We start from the raw sequence: 21,648 nt of genomic DNA, 5'->3' as shown, positions 1-21,648 counted from the left end.
TACATAAGCTAGAAATTTTTTCATCTTTTTTTTTTTTCTCAAGAAAACATGTGAATGTTTCATGTTACTTCTCCTTGTATACATCTTTCTAACCTAACTAGAAGTCAAGATAAAGGGAGGCAGCTAATATTTTCCATCTTCTATCATGTTTTTAATACCAGCAACATTTTAAAAGAACCTTAAATGCTGATTGGTATATTTCTGGAGACCAAAATTTTGTAAGACTCTAGACTGCATTGAGAGTGTAGAAATGCAGTGATGGAGCTGACTGACATTTGTTTAAAGCCATTGAGCTAAAATGAAAGTTAACCTCTTTAAAGGAGGGTGTTAAGGCAGTCACACATTGAGGTCCAAAAGGAAAGTTCTTGTTCTTTTAATCCTCCAGACTGCAGAGTATCTCCATCATAGGACTCAAAGGCATTTGAGCAGAACAAGAAGTCTACTGGAGGACCAGGAAAGATCAGATCCAGAAGTGTATTTCTTTGGTTGTTTATAAGAAAATAATGAAAAATGACTGCCAAAGAATACACTACTTATCACACTTCTCCCACAGTCTTGTCATCATGACCATAAGGGTGGTATTAATCTGCACACTTAACATCCAGAGGCTGAAATGTTTAGAAAGCACCTTGTGTCTCCAATCAGAGAGCTGGTCCATCCAGTTACTGCTCTGAGAGTAAGAGTCCAACTTTGATATCTTACCATGAAGTACATTGGGAGAAAATTAATATTTCCACAACAATCTATAAATACTCTCCATTTAGAGAATGCAAGGCACAGTTCGATCCTGTACAATTACCTCTAACACAGTGATATTAAAACTTCCACGTTTGAGAGCTTAAAGTGGGATACCCATGTTAAAGGTAACTTGATCTTCAAGTAAAGAGCAATTGCAATTCTTATCCAACCTCTGTTTCAACTATCTGCTTCCAAAAAGTACTGTACAGATGGTGTTGAACTCCAGTCACAAATCATCAATCATAATACTCTAGACTTTTAAAAAAAAAAAAAAAAAAACAACACTAAACTTGTTCAGTTCACTCTGCAAAGAGACTTCACAGTAAAGAAAGAAAGAACTAGAATTCAGATAAAATTCTTTTACTATTGTGAGAGTTTTTAAGAAGATAAATTAACAGTTTTAAAAAAAAAAAAAAAAAGCAACAGAACAAAACCACAACTCAACCTTCACTTATTTCATTACTGCAATGTGTTAGTAGAATTTTGGAGAATTTTGAGAAGGATGAACCACAGTCAACTATATACAGATGCATGCAGAAAACACCTATGGAAACATTATGCTTTATTGACTTTATATGTCAAACTTATACCCTGGAATATTTGGGGGTTTTATTATAGGCACATATCATGACAGGTTTTCAATAGTGTATATTGTTTTGGAGCAATAGTCTTCACTAATACACTAATTCACTGCACACAAACTCATGTACTAGCTATACAAATCAGTGCTTGAGGAGGGATTTAGGCATAGATCTCAGGATGCCTGTTGTACGAGATTAATTTATACGCAACATAATGTGAGCACATTTATTGTGTCATGTTAGTGATTTTTTTAAAATTTAGCAACCTGGGAGAAGCAGGTTGCAATGTATTCTTTCTTTACCATAACTTTTCAACTTCAGTTACATAACATACACCTTGAAGCAGATTTTATTAAATCTTTCCATTCTACCCATCAAACATTACATAGTGCACTGTCTGAGCAAGATCCAAACCTTAATTTGCAAGTTTTTCATGCTTCTTGGAGAAGTATGCGATACTTTTAATTAGACGTGTAAAAGACTACTGGTACATGTTTACTAGGATTCAAGTGTTTTCAGTGGGACGTGGATTATTTCTTTCCATAATCTTTTTTTTTTTTTTTCATAATCACCTTTTCATGCTGAGTTAACAGAAATCAGACATTTAATCTAAATTCTCAGTGTCTATAACTTTGGATTCATCTGGATACTTTTACACACTTCTTTCTTTCTTTTCTTTCAGCTAACCAATCATGTAGATTTTTTAAAACAGAATGACTCTCAACAGAAAATTATAGAGACTTATATTTTGGTCTAATTGCATGAGTTCATTACAGATTAAAAAAATAATTAGAGTTATTATTATTATTAAATAATAATTAATACTAAATAAATAATACTTCATAATTTATAATATATTATTAATAATTAATAGCAATAAGATTATTTGTTTATTTATTTTTAATGCAATAGAACCCAGTCGCTAAGTACTGACAAAAAAGATATTGTAATTCCCCCATGTACATTCACAGCTGCTGATATATTCGGATCATTTGATTTAAAGGGCTGGATGAATGTTGATCCTTTTCCAGGGTATATCTAATTCTGGCACTTTTACAGGCTGAGCAGCAGTATAATTGAAGAGTATTATCACATTTACATACACGGTTTTCCAAGTAAACTTTGTCACTATGGTTGTTACTTGGAGACTTGGATCTCATGCTGAAGTCTGATCTTTTGGTTTTCAGATTTCGTTTCAAATCAATAGATATTCAGAGGCTAAAGCTATAATACAATAGATAATACTAGGAGAATGTGAGCAGGGTTGTTTGTGAAAAAGGAAAAATAACAACCCACAATATGAGCAATGTGGGCTTTTTAACACAGAATTCACTGCATTATGGTCTCTGGAATCCACGTCACTTAAGCTACACTTTGTTTTATAACTTGATCACCTGCGTTTGCTCTCTTTAATTTAATGTTCTTAAAACTTCCAGAAAGCAGGACTAGTAATTGTAGTAAGTCACAACATGGCAAAAACACTTGACAGACATAAATCAAACACTGTTTATATTTAGGAAAAATCAGTAACTGATGTAGATCCAGGTCTTTCTTCCTTCAAGCATTCATCTAACTGTATTCTTGTTCTTTACAAGGGTTTGGGTTTTGTTTATTTTTAATAAAAGCTTCAACTGTCATGTAAATGGATCCTTTATATATCTAAACAAACATTATAATGTTTTTTCCTCGGGAAAATCCTTCAGTTCCATTAGTATACTTCTGCAGCATCAGAAATATTTGTGGCCTATTACTGTCTTTTATTTCTATTTCTAAACTGTCACCCTACAGCATAAATTGACAGTACTGTATGTTACACAAGACATCGTCTTTCGCTCTTGATAATCTGCCAAATTCACTGTATGTAGCCACAGACATTTTCCTTCAATTTTGCAGTTAAATCAAAATTATTCAACAATATTTCATAATTATTTCAGGTTATATACAGCATGTAGATGGAGTGGATGCAGTAATCAATCACCACAGTACTAAATTTATACTTATTAGTTTGGCTTTCTTCATTGACATTTATTTTGTTTCAGGAAAAGTGGATTTATCAGAGTATTTTGAATTAAGTATTACACCTTTAGAAAGGTAGTTTTAAATTTTGACTTCCAGTTCCGCTAGTCTGCTAAAAAATGTACTCCAAAAACATGCTATTTTTGCCAGAAAAAAAAAAAAAAATTTTTTTTGAAGCACAGAAATAAATGAAGCGTCTGTAAATATTCTGTCAACATGATTGTCAAGTACTGGTGTTTCTCCAAAGATTTTATAAAGTAGTTTTAATGCCCAGATAAGTTTCTAAAAAGGCTAAAATTTGCTGGCAGAACTTTTCACTTTAAAATAATCTGGGAGTCCAAAAGAGCCGGCAGTCTGTCACTGCTGACAGGAAAAGTTATTGCAACCACCTCAAAAATATTATAGTCTAAGGAAATATCTCTCCTTAGAGACTCAAGCTCATGGGAATCCACTTAATCAAAACCCTAGCAAAGGTACACAGATCTTTAAGATGCTGATCCTATAAAATTTCTATAAACTGTGACCTCAACTGTTAATAGTTTTCCTTAGAAATTTTTCTCTTTGTCAAAACCCAGCAAACTTGAGCCTTTCCAAGTGAGGTTTTTAAGTCTGCAGCCTGCCCCCAGGTAGCCCCAAGCTGAGCCAAGCACTCCTATGACAGTGCCCCATTAGGACTACAAGATTTCCTTTAAAATTTGACCCAGCTGTTCCTTCAGTTCTACTGGCTCTGACCATGACCCTGCCACAACTGTGTCAAACATCTTCAACTAGTGATGTCCCAAAAGACTAACCAGAAAACAATAGTGAGGTCTCACCATTTACTAAACCGAAAGCAAGACACCTGCGTTTCCAAAGTTGGCTGAGTTAATAGCTTCATGCCTTTGAAAAACTACACATGCTTGACCTTAAAGAAAGTAATGTCATTTTATACAGTCTACATTGCAGAGTAAACCAAAGCAATAATAACTTATTTATTTATATTTAAATATATAAATACATTTTTTCATACTTCATAGACTATTCTGTCACTGTTATTTGTCTTCTTTACCCTTCTCTCTTCATTGTGGTTAAAATTCATGCAAGTGGTGAGGACATTTAAAAATCAGTGTGTAAATTTGCATGCACCATTTTATTTAGAAGTGACTATTTAGTGTAATTAAATTTGTGCAGCTCACTCAAATCCAAGCCTTTTTCCAGTCATTTGGAATAGGAATGATTTAACATGACACTGCCTTCAAAATTGGTTCCTATTCAAGTTCCCAAGAAAACCACTTGTTTGTTCAGTTCTGATAAAGTACATATATTTGCTTTTACAGCAGTTGACCGAATATAAAAATCCTAACAGCCCTCTCCAGCTCTACCTGACAAGAGCTGTAGGTAACTATTATAGGAGCCTGATGAGACACAGGCATGCTTCAAGACTTCTATCAGTTGGTCTCCCGGAGTATTTTGGTTCTAACTGCGCTTGGCTCTGTGTTCTTGGTGGCTGAAACATGCCGAAATGGCATACATGCCTCCGATGCCTTGTCACACAGACAAACGAGTGGGATTTCTTCTTTGCAGCGACAAGCACAGACATAGCCCTAACTGTTTGGAAGAGAGTGTGTTTGTGCATCCAATACTGAGCAATACCACTCACACACAGTCGTATGCGTATAGTCGCAAGGAGGAGTATCCACAAGGTAGATGCAAACCATTAGCCCAGCTGGAAAGTAGCAGCACATCCCCTTGCAGCTATGTTACAGTCCTGTTAAAGAGAAGGGAGAAATAAGGTAGTCTCTTACATATATGATGGAAGTAGTTAGGCTTTCTTCAGTTCTTTTTGAATGACTAAGCTGAGGTGTTTCTATGAGGTGAGCAATTAAATGCATCACAACCTCCGAGGATTTAAAGTGAAGTTCTGCCGGTGGAATTATCCATGTGTTCCCACTCACTGTCTGTAGATACACATATACAGTCCCTCGGTGTGCTCTCCAAGATTAGTTCAATTAGTTTCCAAACCAGTTGTCGTGGTTTGAACCTGGTCAGCAGCTAAATGCCCCGCAGCCGCTCACCCACCCTCCCCCCACTTGGGAGTGGGGAGGGAATCAGAGGGGTAAAGGGAGACTCGCGGGTTGAGATAAAAACAGTTTAATAATAGTAACAGAATAATACACTGGCAGCAGTATCAGCAGGTAATGTACCATACAGCTGCTCACCACCCGCCAACCCACACCCACCTGCTCCGGGCCAGGGATCCCCAACACCAAGGCCCCACAGCCACACTCCCAGAAGTGGCAGCCCCTCCTGGCCCACTCCTGCCTTTATATAGTGAGCACAGTGTCACGTGACATGGCATATCGGCCAATCGGGGCCCAGCCCTCCAGCTGTGCTCCCCCCGCCCCCACACACAGGTGAGGGCACTGGGACCTGGGGAGCCCCTGGGGTCTCAGGGGGCTGCAGCTCCTCCCGCTGCCAGACCAACGGGAGCTCTAGGCCAGCCCCAACCAGGACAGCAGTCAACATGGTTCAGTTTTAAGCAGCTATGTGCTAAAAACCTTCCACTGTTGTCATTCTACATCTTTAATGCTACTGAAACAGTCAGACAAAAATTGCATTCTCCTGCTGCTCCTGAGCTCCTGAATGAAAATGACAAAAGACCTATGCTAACGGTAATCATAGAGGGGAAATACAATAGCATTTTTCAAAAATATAGGGGTGTGTTTTAACAAGCATAGTCTCTTTATATTTCTCCCTTCCAGTCCCTTTATGGTTTAAAAAGAATAACTGCAAAGCAAAGAAAAATAAGAACAAAGAAAAACAATTAGCCAAATGGACTGAATCCTGAAAATTCTCCCTGCATGTATTTCTCATTGATTTTTAAATTATTGTTGTTTTGATTTATTAGACTGTTGTAAATATGTTCTATGTACTCAGTATTTAAGTAACTTGTGATCATTCATGTTTCTATCCTCATAATACCCCTCTGAGATTATTCCCTTTTCAGACAGGGCACTAAAGAATAGAGGACTAAGGCACCTGGGAACATGATTAATGCCCTCTATAATTTAGATGTCTACTTTGTAGCTGAGGCTACAGTGAGACAGTCACTAGGATCCATTTGATGGTTCCTAGAGAGCATTTCTGACCATTAATCTGACCAAAATCAGGTCTCCCTTAGAATGTGATGAAAATGAGTTTAAAGAGCCTGCTCTCATGTAGATACCTACACTTAGATATAAAAAACATATAAAGGAAAAATATCCCGCTGTTGTGGTTTGAGTCCAGAGGGCACCTGAGCACCATACAGCCACTCACTCACTCACTCCTTCCCCTCTCAGGAATGGGAAGGAGAAAATGAAGCAAAAGGCTCGGGAATCCAGATAAAGACAAGGAAGAGTGCTCACCCATTAGGGTCACAGGCAACAGACAGACTCCATAGGGGAAGAAAAGAAAACAACACTTTAATTCAAACGCTAACAAAAACAACACTTAACAGACAAGATGGGACAGTGAGAAGCGCCACCGCATCCAAAAACAATCCCCCCCCCACCCCTCCCTTCTTCCCAGGCTCAGCTCTGCTCCTGATCTCTCTCACTCCTCCCCCAGCAGCACAGGGGCAGGGGATGGGGGGTGCAGTCAGATCATCAGTCCTTTATTCTCAGGAGGTGGGGATGAACACCGCCCATCCCTCCCCTGCTCCCCGTGGCTCCCCTCTCACTGCAGACAGTCCTCCACAAACCTTCTCTGGGGTGAGTCCTCCCCACGGGATGCAGCCGTTCCCACACTGCTCTGGCGTGGGTCACCCCCACCTTGCACCAAACGACAACAGCGGAGGCTGCTTCTCCCCTCAGAGTCCCAGCCTCCTTTGAGTGCAGCCACCTGTCCTGGCGTGGGCTCCTCCACAGGCTTCAGGTCGGCCTCTGCTCCACCGGTGACCTCCATGGGAGGCAGGGGGGTGGCCCTGCCGTCTCCCCACGGGATACAGGGGGCTCTGCTCTGGCACACCTCCCCCCACATCCTTCTCCTTCCTCCTACTGACCTGGGTGTTCACACAGGTGTCCTTCCCATAGCTCCACCTCACAAGTCCTAACCCCATCCCAGGTTCCCCTTCTTAAATACTTAATTACTCACAGAGGCGCAGACACCGTCACTGATTGGCTCCGCCCTGGCCAGAAGCAGGTCTGACTTGGACCCCGGTGAGCTTTTCAGAAGCTACTCACAGGGGCCACCACTGTAGCTCCCCTCTCCTGCTACCAAAAACTCCGCCACAGAAAGCCAGCACACACACCTTGAGGGGTTCAGACAGAATTCAGGTGTCTCCGAATGATAAATCTTAAGGACCAATTCCAGCTACACCGGTGCCAGCCCTGCAGGTTCCCAAAAAAGCCAGTAACATACCTGGTAGTCTTGTCTGTGTATGCATACTCTCAGAAAAATCTTCAAAGGCACATCTTTCTCCGGCCCCTTGTTTCAAGCTGTTTCCAGCCCAGCAGCCAGGTAATTGCATTAGTGAGTCTCTATGCATAAGACAAAACAGTAAGGTGCATCTCTCAAAGCCAACAAGTGCAGTATCACATTATTGTGGCTTCAGACACATTAGAGCAGAGTTAGCTTTCACAGCAAGCTCTAAGCAGACTGGTGCCTATGTGCTGCCTGTGACCACCCGGGATCTAGAAACATGGCATTTTCTGCCTCCATTCCCTCAGTGTCTTGGCTCAATTGGTACTGACAGAATATGCCCATTACGCACCACTACTATTTGTCTCCATTCCAAATGTTCTGCTGAGAGTTTACCCAAAGATAAGGTAGTAGCCTCAGTGCTCCAGAGCCTCTAGTACTCTGTAGCATTCAGTACCTTAGATTTCCTACTACGCAGAAAATATGCTTTTCTTATCAAATTCACAGAGGTATTTGGGGGTCTTGGATCATTCTTGCAAAGTTCTGTCAGAATAGCAGAAACACAGGTTCTTTAGCTAAAATGAAATAACTTGTGCTATGTCTTGAAGTACTTCTCAATATGAAGGTAACACTCCATGCTCTTAGGTATTTGTCTAAGCACCCGCAAAGCTTTATTCTTCTTGTATTTAGAAGTAATGGCAGTCATTAATTGCCTTTACCCTCCCCAAAAAAAGCAACATTTTGTTTTCCCTTTGGAACTCAGGCACTGCAAATTCAGGTCAAGATCTTTCACTCCCTGGGAATGAAGTACCCTCATGCCTTTGATGATTAAGGTGAAGCAAAATAATGTCCAGCATTGCAGCATTACCTACATGTTGCCTGGCTGCTTTGTGGAATTCATACTCTGCATCGGGTTCCAAAAGATCCAAACAATGTATTCGAGCAGGTAGACACTTGCCTCCAGGATCCACAGATGATATTTAGATAAGCAGAGACACCACCTACACCAGGCAAAGAAGAGGATGATCCTAAGTCTCATTCCCTAAGGTATCAAACCATAACCTGTCAGCCAGAAGGGTTCTCGGCCACAGCTGATCTGCAGAAGTTATTAAGCCAGGCCAGCCTAAAACACGAAGACTCTTCTCAATTCAAAAAGCTCTGTAAAGGCTAAGTAAGACCTATTTTCAGATCTCCACCTAGCCTTATCAGGATTGCAGATTCAATCCCGGGTTCAGTCAAGCACTGCTGGATTTCACACCTGGGATGGAGTAACGCCAGGCACAAGTGCTAACTGGGAGAGGTGTGACTGGAGAGCAGCCGTGCAGAAAGAGATCTGGGCAGGAGGCTCAACGTGAGTCAGCAGTGTGCCCTGGCAGCTGAGAGAGAAACTGCATCCTGGGGTGCACTAAACACAGTATAACCAGCTGGTCAAAAATGGTGATTATCCCGCCTATTATCCCACTGATTATTCTTCCCTTTGCATTCCTTTTTGGAAAGGGCCCCCACAAGGCACATGCATACTGAAGTAACACATTGTGAAATTATTCACTATAGCTGTACTAATTGCATTCCCATGCTGTGGGGTATCACAGTATGGGAATGTAGTCCCGTAAATTGGGCCCTATGATTTAAAAAGTACATTAAGGTAGTTGAATGCATCCAGAGGAGTGCACCAAAGCTGGGGAAGGGGCTGGCAGGCATGGCCTCTGAGGCTGAGGACACAGGGTTTGTCTAGTTTGGAGAGAAGGAGGCTGAGGGGCGACCTCCCTGCTCCCTACAGCTTCCTGAGGAGGGGACGTGGGGAGGGAGGGGCTGAGCTCTTCTCCCTGGGACCCAGGGCCAGGTCACTGGGAATGGCTCAAAGCTGCATCCCTCAGGGGAGGCTCAGACTGGACACGAGGAAGCATTTCTTTACCAAGAGGGTGATCAGACCCTGGAAGAGGCTTCCTGGAGAGATGGTCGATGCCTCAAGCCTGTCAGTGTTGGAGAGACATTTGGACAATGCCCTTATTAACATGCTTTAGCTTTTGGTCAGCCCTGAAGTGGTCAGGCAGATGACCTCGATCATTGTTGTAGGTCCCTTCCAACTCAACTCTTCAATTTGATTTGATTTGACTCTTCTTCCTCCCTCCTCCTTTCCCTACCAGCACATGCTGAGGAAATCTCTGATGTCGTTTCTCCCCAGCCCTGCACTAGCAGAAGGGACTGAATGGGTAACCATGTCCCAGCCTAGGCACCGGCGCTGTCACTTTGTGGGAAGGAGCCATGTGCCTTCTGATGGGAGTGAGCGCTGTGGATCGTCTCAAGATCATTTGAGCACCTGAAGAAATTTGCAAAAAGCATGTTGGAACTGCAGTTTTTGAAAGTCCTCTACGTTCATCCAGTTTAGCTGGATTTCCACAGGATGGAAAAAAATCTCTGACTCTAGTGAGGCTCAAAGATGAAACCCTCAGTCTGAAGCCAGAAGAGCTCTGGAACTAAATGGATGCAACCTTTTTTGATGTAAGCAATACCTGCTCATTTCCCTGCGGATTTGTTTTTTATTGTACTCATTTTTGGAAATGCTTGTTTCCCATGGAAAACCATGCTATAACAGAAGACCCAGAGAACAACAGTACTCTGTCAGAGCGAAGGTCCATCTGGCCCAATACTCAGTCTCCAAAGTGGACACCCACCAATGTCGATGGCTGGGACCGGCCTCCCCTGGGACCCCCAGGCCCCCCCCGCTGCCGAGGGCCCAGGGGACGCGGGGTCTCAGCTCAGCCCGGGGCCTTCGGTCCCTGCCTGGGCGATGGGGTAGGTGTGTGCCCGTCCCTGCCCCTGTCCCCTGGGTGGGCCTGGGACCTGCCCTGCAGAGACCTGCTCGCCGGAGGGACCCCTCGGGCCCAGGGCAGAGCTGGGCACGCAGAACTCTAGGCACAGCATCGCATTACCGTTCCCTTCCATTCCATTCCATTCCATTCCATTCCATTCCATTCCATGCGCTCACCATGAGTCAAATAATGAGACTGTTATTTGCCTGGGATGCCAGGGGTTTCTCAGCTCCAAAACCGCTTTCATGGACACAAATCAGAAAGCTTACAAGTAGAAACACAGTTTTATGGCTAGATTTCATTTTATCTAATTTTATGTGATTTTATGTTATTTTGTGTCATTGAATGTTATTTTTCTAAATCTTTTTGAGAGATGATGCTCACAAGCCGTAACACAACACACATCTGTATCCAGCAACAGGCTGATGATGCAGTCTTCAGTTTAGCTTGAAAAAAACATCCCTCGTGGTCTGGCAAAGGCAGGTCATGGACCTGCAGGGAGGAGAGGCAGGAATACAGGCCAAGCAGCTCCTGTTTCCTGAAGAGTGACAACTTGAAGAACGAGGATCAGGACCAACCACACAAAGAAGAAGAAGAAGAAGGAGAAGAGGAAGAGAAAGAAGCAGGAGAAGCAGCAGGAGAAGCAGCAGGAGAGGCAGCAGCAGCAGCAGCAGCAGCAGCAGCAGCAGCAGGCGGAGGAGGAGGAGAAGGAGGAGGAGGAGGAGGAGGAGGAGGAGGAGGAGGAGGAGGAGGCGGAGGAGGAGGAGGTGTGGTACCGTGGAGTATCTTCCAGAAGCAGGACACATGCCGATGACAAGCATCCTTGCTGCCTTCCAAACCTTGCCCCGCTGTGCCCGGCCAGTGATGTGTGAGCAGCTCGGAGAGCTGGGAAGTGGCAGCTCCGGGTGGTGCCGCGAGCCTGGAGCCCTCCCGAGCACAGGCTGCTGTGCACAGGCCAGAGCCCCGGGGAAATGCAGCCAAGGGCAGAGCTGAGCTTGCTGCCGCTGCAGACTTGCGATGAGAAAGAGCGGCCCTGGAGAGGGCCGGTGCTCAAGTAGCGCCTTGGAGGTGGCAAGAGCCGCAGGCAAGAACCTCACCAAAATGGCCCAGAGGCCCTGGCATGGGGCTGTGCTCAGTGCTGCAGAGGAAAGCAGAAAACCCCTGGGACACTTGGCAACATCTCTGCATCCCATTTATTTGGGCTGCTGCCCCTGGCTCCGCAGGGGATGAGGACGGCGAGCTCTGCAGTGCTCCTCAAGAAGGCATTCTCTTGCTCTGGCCACTGCTCTCCAGCTGTAAAAAGCCTGATACCTCGGGCATCTCCAGATGTTGGTGGTTCTTCTCCTCTCCAGCAGCCTCCCCCTGCCTCTGGTCTTCCTCCCTCAGCCCCCGCCAAGTAATTCCACCGGCCCCTCAAGGACTTTCTCTCGGATGTGTTCAGGATGTCCCCAGGCCAGCTCTGGCAGCAGGACATGGAGGATGCTCCCTTTTATCCTGCCCCAGGGCACCGTGACGTGGGAGTGACAGGACAGGGCTCCTCATGCACAGCCCCCTTCGGAGGAAGGGCTGTGGGGTGCTGGCCCCGAGGCCGTCCCTGTGCCCAGGGGCTGTCCCTGTGCCCAGGGGCTGTCCCTGCCCTTGCTGGCCGTGCCCCGGGCACAGCTGCTGGGCGTCCCTGGGAAGTAATCTGGACATCCAGGCTCGGTAAAGAAGGGCATTTATACTATAGACATTCATTTGGTTGTGGGGATGCCAAAGGTGAAAGAAAGGGCTTTGGTTCCCTCTGCATGAACTCTGTGGAGATGTGGAGAGCATGCAGGATTTCCTCACCACTCCTTACCAAGGCACCAAGGGACATTTGCTACTACCCTGCTTATGGTGAGGTCATCCTAGTGGAAATAAGTCCCAAATTGTTTTGTGTTCTTGACCATCTTCCTCCTTGCACTTCAGTAGCTCTTCTCCTCCTCCTTTGGCTTTCATCCTTGATATCTCTCTTGAAAGAGGTGGCAGCCCTCTCAGCCTTTGTTTTGCTCCTACTAGTCGTCATCTTCTGTCAACTCTTTGCTGCCGCTCATGTATATTCCCATGGAAATACACTTTCCCAGTTGTTCAATAATGCAAAAAATCCCACAACTCACAGAAATTAAGCAATGTCAGCTAGCTACTTAGCAAGCCTGTCACTTTTCTTCTGGCCTAAGCGTTGCTTGAGATCAACCACTGTTCCAATTCGAGGAAGAGTTTTGAACCAGTTATTTTCTTCCTGTTTGAATCCCTGCCTATTTTCCTCTGAGACTGTTGTAACATAGAATTAATTCACAATTGCAAAACGAGCCAGATTCTTGGTCCCAGATGTGATTTTCTTGGCAATGGAAACAGACTTTGGGGGAAAGGTAGTAAGCTCCAGTAGAAAATAACCACTAACTCTCACTAACACATAGTACTTATTATGTCAAAAGATCCAATAGTTACCATTCTGGTTCCTTATTAATGTACACAGCTGTTAACACCTGGACACTGTGGTTGCTTTTTTCCTTAAAACACTACAAACGTTCCTCCAGATTTAACCACTGAGGCTGCATTAAATTAGCAGTGTCATTTCCTACACACTGTTTCAACTTCTCTGCCCTTCTATCAAGTATATAAAAAAAAAAAAAAAGTGGAAGATCACACTTTGGATGAGGAAGACATGCAAAAAAAGATTAAAATTTCACATCCAAAGCACACAGCAGCAACAGATGACTTCCCCATCCCCCACAGCACATGAAGGAAAATCCATTGTATTTCATTCTTTGAATCTTACATTTCTTAGGCTCCTTGAAAAGTTCACCCTAGATTTTATTTTCAGAATAAACAGAATCCATTTAGACGTGTCATTTGTTTAAAGACCACAATACACATCTAGTGGTATGATGTCATCAAGGTGAAGGTTTCTTCTCCATCTAGTACCTAGGCCAATCTGTTTTATATTGGACTAAGCTGGTTGATATCCCTCAGATAACCTGTTGATCAGGTGAGCAGTTTCAAATAAGCAAGAACTGGTCAAGAATTTGCACCAAATACGGCAATTAGATTGAACTGAACATGTTTTTGAAAAAGTAAAAATTTTTGCTATGTGGTTTCCAAACTGGAGTTTTGCAACCTGCTTTGAAGCGTGTTGAAGTGTAAAGTACAATGAGAATTAAAATGAAACTCTGTGCAGAAAATAAAATAATTTGGTTTTGGCCACACAAAATGCTTAACCAAACAACCTTTTGGATTAAATGAATGCGCCCTTTTTTTAACTTCACCACTAGTTTTGGTGGATCAAAACATCTTAATGCAGAAAATAATAGTTAAGCTGAAAACTAAACGAAAATCCATAGCACGTATGTCATTCTTTTTTTTACAAAGAGCAATTTTTTGCTAGCATCTAGAGAATGAAAAAGTATCTTTAGAAAAACAGAGGAAACACCTTAGAAAATTCTAACATTACGGTAATGCACAAACAAGCTGGTGCCTTCAACCCCTGTGAAAGGATGTGAGAACAAACCAGTACAGATACAAGTGTTCTTTACCTATATATATACAAACAATTCTAGTAAGAGGGGCACTTCTAATTTGATTCAAGCCTAGAAAAGCTTCTCATACACAGAGACCCAAGTCTCAAATACTGGACCAGAATCTTAAAGGAGAAAATCTAACTAGCAGAGATATGAAACACCAAGACTCGGCCATCCAACCTGTATTTTATTTGTGTGCATAAGGTATGGAAAAATGAAGAGTCCCTTGTAACAGATATTGCTCACTTGTAACAGAAGAGCATTCAGCTGAAAGGCATTTTGTGAAATGACAGGAAAGAAAGGTTTACAACACAAACATACAAGTTCTTTTATTTTGAGCATATGATCTTTATTTAAACTGTTACATAGGAATAGTTTTATAGACTAAAATTTCTGAGTAGAATTTTTCCTCTTTCCTCCTATGCCTGTTCCAAGATTTTATGTTCATACTTTAGTTCCCACATGCTTCATGGGATGAATAATTATTTATATACAAAATTATACTCTGAAAGACACCTAAATCAACATGACACCTTGATATTTATTTGTAGGATATCACCTGCACAGAGTGAAGTGAAAGTGGGGAGTACACAGTGAACACAAATCATCAAGAATAATAATTATAAAAGAGGAAAAATAAAGTCTGGCATATGAAAGTCTGTTCATTACTCCTTAGTATATTTATAATCAACAATTTTCCCCTCATATTTTCCAGCTCTGTAAAATAAGACCTGCATATCTTCCCAGAGTTTGTTTGTAAGCCATACAATTACAAGTAGCCATGCTTAAGAGCATTTTATAAACTATTTTATAATGTGGCATGTTAATTTCCCCATGGGGATAGTCACTGGACACATAAATTGTTCCTTTGCCAGGACAATACTTCCAGTTCTTGATAATGATGTTTTTGACTAGCTTCTAGGAAAAGCTGCCACTTGGTTACATCCGTGTTCAGTTCCTTTGCCAGTGACCTTCTATCCAAGTCACAGGGTTCACAGATGAAAACCCCAAGTGTCCTGCACAAAAACTCAAGCGATATCATCTCCCCTGCAGTCGGTGTTACACCATGTGTACATACACTTACATACAGTTTTGCAAAACTCAGTTTACCAATCAGCTTTACCCACAATAAAGTAACTTTAACCCTTTTGGCATCCATTTGCCTGCAGACTCTCCTGCTTCTGCCTGTGAATTCCGTGATGATGAGACCCAGAGGAAGCAGAGAGCTTTGCACCAGCAACACCGATGGCCAAGACCAGCAGCAGTGACTTTCGGTAGCAACAGCAGGCAGCGCTTTGTACACAGCAGCATTGTCTCTGCCTCGGTATCTCACAGGTTCCACTTCAGCAGATCTGAAATCTTTACGGCAATTTTCTCTCTTCCTCTTTCTTTCTTTCTTAGTGTTTTTGGAAGAAGGAAATGCAGGAAAAGAAAGCCCAGAGGAACAGCTTATACCAGGATATCGCTTCTCTTGCTGCACCAGACTACCAGCGTTATCATGGCACACGTCAACGTGACTGGGATCAAGATCAGAGTTATGAGAATTTCATCTGGTGGATCTTCCCAGTGAACCTTTTCTGAAGTACAGTTTGAAAAGAACTGTTTATGAATTCCAGCAATAAAGCCCTCTGCGAGGGGGTTTGGCCAAAAGCAACTCGCATTGTTGGCTTCCCGTTCGGTGCACTGGGTGAAGTTGTCATAATACCTAGGAGAAGAAATGAAGTTTAAATAGAACACATATGCATACTGCACTTAGAGAAAGCTACATAGGGTGCCATATAGAATCTATAAAAGTGGGTCTATCATGTAGATACTCTGCTGAAGGGCCTTTAACAGAAGCTGTGGGTACCAAATACTACACAGTGAGCCAGAATGAGAACTGGCTCACATGTACTCATACAACAGAGATTTCATGTGAAATCCTGAGATCCCGGATAGACAGTGGTCAAAACTCTGCTTTTTGTGTGCTGTCCCTACAGCCAGGATCTCCTAATGTCACTTGAATAGAATTAGAAGAAACTCCTCACTAGAAACAGCCGCAATGTTTTCAGAAAAACATACACACAAATGTGCCAAAACCAGGACACCTTGAGCAAAATATGGGTAATTCATGCATCCTCTGTCATTGGACATGATGCTGTGGCAAAAATGATGACGTGATGCTGGGACTGAGCCACAATATGCATTACTGTGTAACAATTTCAGTTCTGCTGTACCCTTAGGCAGTAAGAAGATAATAGGAAAATAAACACACAGAAAACTAGCTTTTGACAACCTTTAACTTCCTCCCAACTCCATCAAATGGCCAGTAGGAAAAAAAATAATAAAAATTCCTAATTACACAAGTTCTCAATGCTCATGAAAGATTGGGAACCCCTTGTAAAGCCTAACGATTTCAACACAGCATGTGCTGAAATCTACCTGTCCAGGGATAACTTAGGAGAATTGGCTATCCTTCACAAAAAAAAAAAAAAAAAAAAAAAAAGGAAACAATAAGCCTAAACGAGTAATAGGATGGGTTTTGTGGTGTGATCATAAGCCAAAGAAATTCAGGAAGTGAATGGAGTATAGGGGAGGAGACTGGAAACTGGGAAGACAAAGGGTGTCTGGTCAGTATATGAATAGGGTAAGAAATAAGGAAGATGAATTATTGTCTGCTGCATTTTAAAATATTTCTTTCAGTCCTGCATGACCCAAGAAACTTACTTCAAAGGGAAATTAAAAATAGAAAGGAGAGAGCAAGAAACCACATGACACCTCAAGGGATAGCATGCTGCACTATTTGAAGGCCCCACGCTCCCTTTCAGTATGTATAAATACACAAACTCCTGATAAGTGACTCGTTCTGACACTGAGTACCACTGGGCACTAACGCTGACTCAATCCTTTGCTGTGAAGTAGCAGAGGAGAGATATTCAGTGTTTGGGTCAAGGCTGAAGTCCACTGTCTACTGCCTGCCTGTCAGGGGAGATGTCTGCCTGCCCATGCTCTGAGCACACAGGCTGAGAACACAGAGCATCTACATTCTCAGGGATGCGCTCGCAGAAGAAGAAAAAGCCTCGCAGAAAGGTTCTTCTGCAACCTCCTCATAGTTCTCATTCTCAGGGCGTTTGAGCTGCTGCTCCTTTAGTCATAAGCAAATACACTGGATGACCCGAGAAGCCCATACGCAGACGCTCTGGCATGCAGATATGCACAATGTATGTATATTTTAAGCAAAGCAACTAGAAAGGAAGCTTTTATGACAAAGTCAGCAGCTGCAGGGAAACAGCAGGAAATAAGCTAAAAATAAAATACAAATATTAGCTGTTTGTTATTTTAATAGTCATTCTTCCCTGTGACCCGGTAGCATCCATTCTTTATGACCTTGGACTAAATTAGAAGCTGAAGATGTCTAGCTGAATATGGGAGAGACAGTCCCAGAGGACCTGAAGAATAATACATCTGAAGGCACGCCTGCAAGGTTCGGCAGACTGCAACGCGGAGGCGGCGGAGCCCGCATCCCGCTGCTCGCACAGCCACCAGGCAGGGCTTCGGCGAGCACCGGGCCCCGCTCCGGTGAGCAAACGTGCCCCACCAGCGCCTGCCACGGCTCCCCCGCTGCCACCCCCACCTCCCTTTGCCCATCTGTTCATGCAGAGTAACAAAACGAACCAAGAAATCCCGGTGACCTGAGCAGACTTCACAGAAAAGTAGCCTAAACTGAAAGATTTAATGATATAAAACCTTTATTTTTCCTTCCCTCCCCTCCCCCGGGTGTAAAATCCTACAGAACGTTCACTGGTCTTCCTAGAATTCTGTAGGTCTTTTTTTTTATAAATGTCTGACGGGCTAAACAAAACCATATCCCACTGACTTTGCATTTCAATTATAACATAGCTAGAAAACCCTGGTCAAACATTACCAAAAGGCCAGATAAAAATAATTAGGGAGTTACATTGTATTTGAAAGACTGAATGCCTAAAAGCCAAAACAGAATAAAAATGTTATCTTAACAGTTTAAATTCCTCACAAATTTCCCTTAATACCCTCTCCCCGCCGCCCCCTCACCCCCCAAAAAAAAGCTACTTGCAGTATAACTGTTTTTTCACACAATTGTAAGAATGTAGATAAGGAAATATCTCAACTATTTGAGAATTACATGTCTGCCAGTAAAGCTCAATTCACTTAAATATTTATGTAATTTAGAGTTTATGCACTGCAACAAAAAGTTTAAAAAAAAAGAAAAAATTCCTCTGCATGGTACTGTGTGACAGCTGCCTCAGAAGGGAGCAACTGAATCCTCGTTACTATGGCATGGGCATTTTGAATTTAATCAATTGGTTTGCAAGTTGTTGGGCTTTTTTAAGAGGGAGGCAGGGTTTCATAGATATTTAATTCCAATTCAGTTCTCCTGTGCTTAATTCTCTTATGCCTTATGTAATTCTCTTTATTCAAATGGTAAAAGCTAGAGTAGGAAACCTTTCCATTCTGTACAATAAAATGACTAACACAAAGATGCCCTGGCCTCTGACTGGAAGTACTTCAACACAAATGCATAAAAATTACACACTTTGTGAAAGGAAAGAATGAGAAATTACATTTTCTACTTATTCCCAGAACAAGTAATTGGAGAGCAGTACAGTAGCATAAGGTCCTTCACCTCTCAGATTATAAGGAGGTGTGAGAAGATGATTATTCTCTGTGCTGAGTCGCATTTTCATCTCTTTCAAGCTAGCTGCAAGTACCTAGTTAGTTAACACTTAGAAAAGGTATATTCACTGGGAGCCAGGTTACACGCTTTCTGTTCAGTGGGCTGAAAAAGTAATTTATCTGCGAGTTTCTACTGAAAAACAAAAACTAAGCATAGTCCAAGCACCAAAACTCATGTAAAGATATGCTTTCCCCTGATATGCTCAGGAGAATAATTAGAAGTTTTACTGAGGAATGAAGTACTTGGTCATACTGCATATTATTGAAAACACTTACTTTCAGAGAACATGAAAAGTACTTAATTCCTCTTTGGAGCAATCTCTGAGCTGTAACACATTTGTCATGAAAGACAACTTTCACTAATGTCAAACAATACTTCATTTCCAGAGCACAAACACTTTTTCTCCTGTACTTAAACAGATAATAACAATTGTGTGGTTACTTTTTGTAAAAAACTGTGCAACATTTTATTTTTTGAGTTATTTTACCCAGGAGAAACCGGATTTGTTTCCATTTACCTATAAAAAAGAACATGGACAATAGGCATTTATTATCAGGAATGCTAGCACAGACATTTGCCTTAACAGGACAGCATTTCATGGAGTGCCCACTCAAGTTATTCAACTAGACATTTGGCTGCATTACATCTCACCTGTCTCAGGGTACCCAGCTGCCTACCACTAAGGGCACTGCTCTGAGCGGGGGCTTGAATCTCATCCATAGTTTCCCACATCCCCAGGGAGGAATATGGTAAATTCTTGCTCTTTCTTCCTCAACATCCCTAAACAGAAAAACTGCAGAGATGATTGGTTTACAAACACACAAAAAAAATACAACTCCCTCCTCCCAATTTTCACGAGACCAACAAAACAAATAGATCGTTTCATTAGGAGTTTCAACAACTGAGCCCTTTCCAAAGAAAACTTGTTCTTTCAAAAAATGGCAAACGATTCTCAAAAAGCAGAGTACCATGTATCATGTTACTGAAGACAAACTTTTGAAGGCGTTCATAGGCTGCAGCCAGCAGACCCACCAGCAGTTCCAGTAAGAGAATTTTGCCACCTCCCCAGCACTCATGAACAGACCACCCCAGAGACACTCTGCACACATGCAGCCAGGGATTTTTTTTTGCCATTGCCTAATGAGATGAGCCAGGAATTAAAAAAATGAACCGATCAATGCACTTTCACTATCCCATTTTACATAAATCAGCTTCATGGTTAGTGATGTAATTATGGAAGGGGTACAGCAGGGTACATACATTATAAGTTAATTTTTGTTTTGAGTCCACTAAAGTACTCAGAAAATATGGTGAAAATTCTCTCTAGCATAAATGAGTTTTGATGTAGATCAGGTAATAGATACTCCAGGGACACTCACTCCTTCTGCTACTCCACAATCCCAGGCAGGAATCTAGAGGCACTGTTCCAAGATACTACAAGTTATGGGGTGTATTTTTATAAAGATGTTTTAAAAGTCTCTTATTTTTCCCCCCCCCCAGACAGTTCAACCATGAAATTGCTTTATACATATTAAATCAGAGTTCAAAGTGAATAATCATCCATGTGATTTTGACCCAGTCTGGAATAAAATATGTTGACATAATAATAATTATAAATATCATATGATGAGAAAGACCATTCTTACAGCATTTCCATATGAAGAAGAGGCAGGAAGTACCAAACAACCTCACCAAAAAAAAAAACCCACAATTTTTGTGGGATAAGCCGCCAGATTTTATAGAATTTAATGGTGTAACGGCCTGGATGAACTTCAAATAAGGATCCAAACCTTAAGATTATTATCTCCTGACATTTCACCAGCATGTTAGAAGAAAAACCTTAGTTTTATAATCAGCTATGAGTATACAAACACGGTGGAGTATTTCTGAGGTTTTTTGATTCAACATCTCTGCAAACAGATTTGTGGCTGTATCTCACCACTCCTTTAATCACGTGTCTTCTGCCAAGAGGAGTATTCTCACAGACAGACTCCTACCTCCCTAATCAGATCAGATCTGCTGTTGTGCATCTCCAATATAGAATTCAGCCAGAAGAAAATAATTCAGTACAAAACATAAGTAAAGAAATTAATGTGAGGGGTCAAAAAAGGCAAAAAAACCCTTGCTGGTTTAATGACAACATTATAAAGTATAGTTTACTCTCATGCGACTAAATAATGGGCCTTGTGACAGATTTACTCACTTTGGTTGAAAAGAATAAATACATTCTGGTGTCCTTTGAAATAATTACAGATCTCCACCCTTGGCTTCACATCAACAGCTGTCTGGAAAATGAAAAATGGTTGAATGAACCTAACTGACAACCCTAAAATACACAATTATTACTAAATTGTTGTTAATTGACTAAAGATGCATCAAGAAAATCTAAATATAAAGACCATCTGTAGATATAAGCAGTAGTTTATATACCTAATGTCTATCTCCAATGAGCAACGGAAACTACTACATTAAGCAAATGTAGAACAAGGATGGAAATGTAGCCTGACACCAGGTACTATGTCATAAAAATCAAAACTTTAGCAGCACTAGAATTTTGCCAAGCCAGAAGCTTCTACTAGCAAGGGGGTTTTGCCTTCCACCACTCCTGAGCTATATTTTAATGATTACTTAGTGGTAAACTCAGCCCATCCTTGGGCAACACCAGTTCAGAGGGGAAGTATTCTCTGAAGCCACGTTTATAGAATCCAGTTGCATAACTCCCTTGAATTATACAAAAATCAAAAGAGGAAGCGAAGGCAAATCTTAATCCCACAAAAACTTAAGCATATCCATCCAACTTCCTATATGCACAGCACCTCCGAAGTAGCCATCACCATCAGTGATGATGTGTGGAAAAAGATGCACTCAACCCACTGAAGAGTCTGCAC

The 21,648-nt window shown here is 42.0% G+C and overlaps 1 protein-coding gene across 1 annotated transcript in view; it reads right to left on the bottom strand.

Moving 5' to 3' along the window:
* Window positions 1-14,232: 14,232 nt before the first annotated feature.
* Window positions 14,233-21,648, bottom strand: part of RAMP3 (receptor activity modifying protein 3) — a 54,929-nt gene continuing 47,513 nt past the window's right edge. The window contains exon 4 of the mRNA XM_042806784.1: window positions 14,233-15,772. Within this exon, the coding sequence (XP_042662718.1) occupies window positions 15,517-15,772 (256 nt within the window). The 3' untranslated portion in view covers window positions 14,233-15,516. The remainder of the gene's footprint in view (window positions 15,773-21,648) is intronic.

The sequence above is a fragment of the Tyto alba genome, unplaced genomic scaffold, assembly GCF_018691265.1.
Source record: "Tyto alba isolate M040663 unplaced genomic scaffold, T.alba_DEE_v4.0 Super-Scaffold_48, whole genome shotgun sequence".
NCBI classification, from domain to species: domain Eukaryota; kingdom Metazoa; phylum Chordata; class Aves; order Strigiformes; family Tytonidae; genus Tyto; species Tyto alba.
This window is presented reverse-complemented; position numbering and strand designations above follow the sequence as displayed.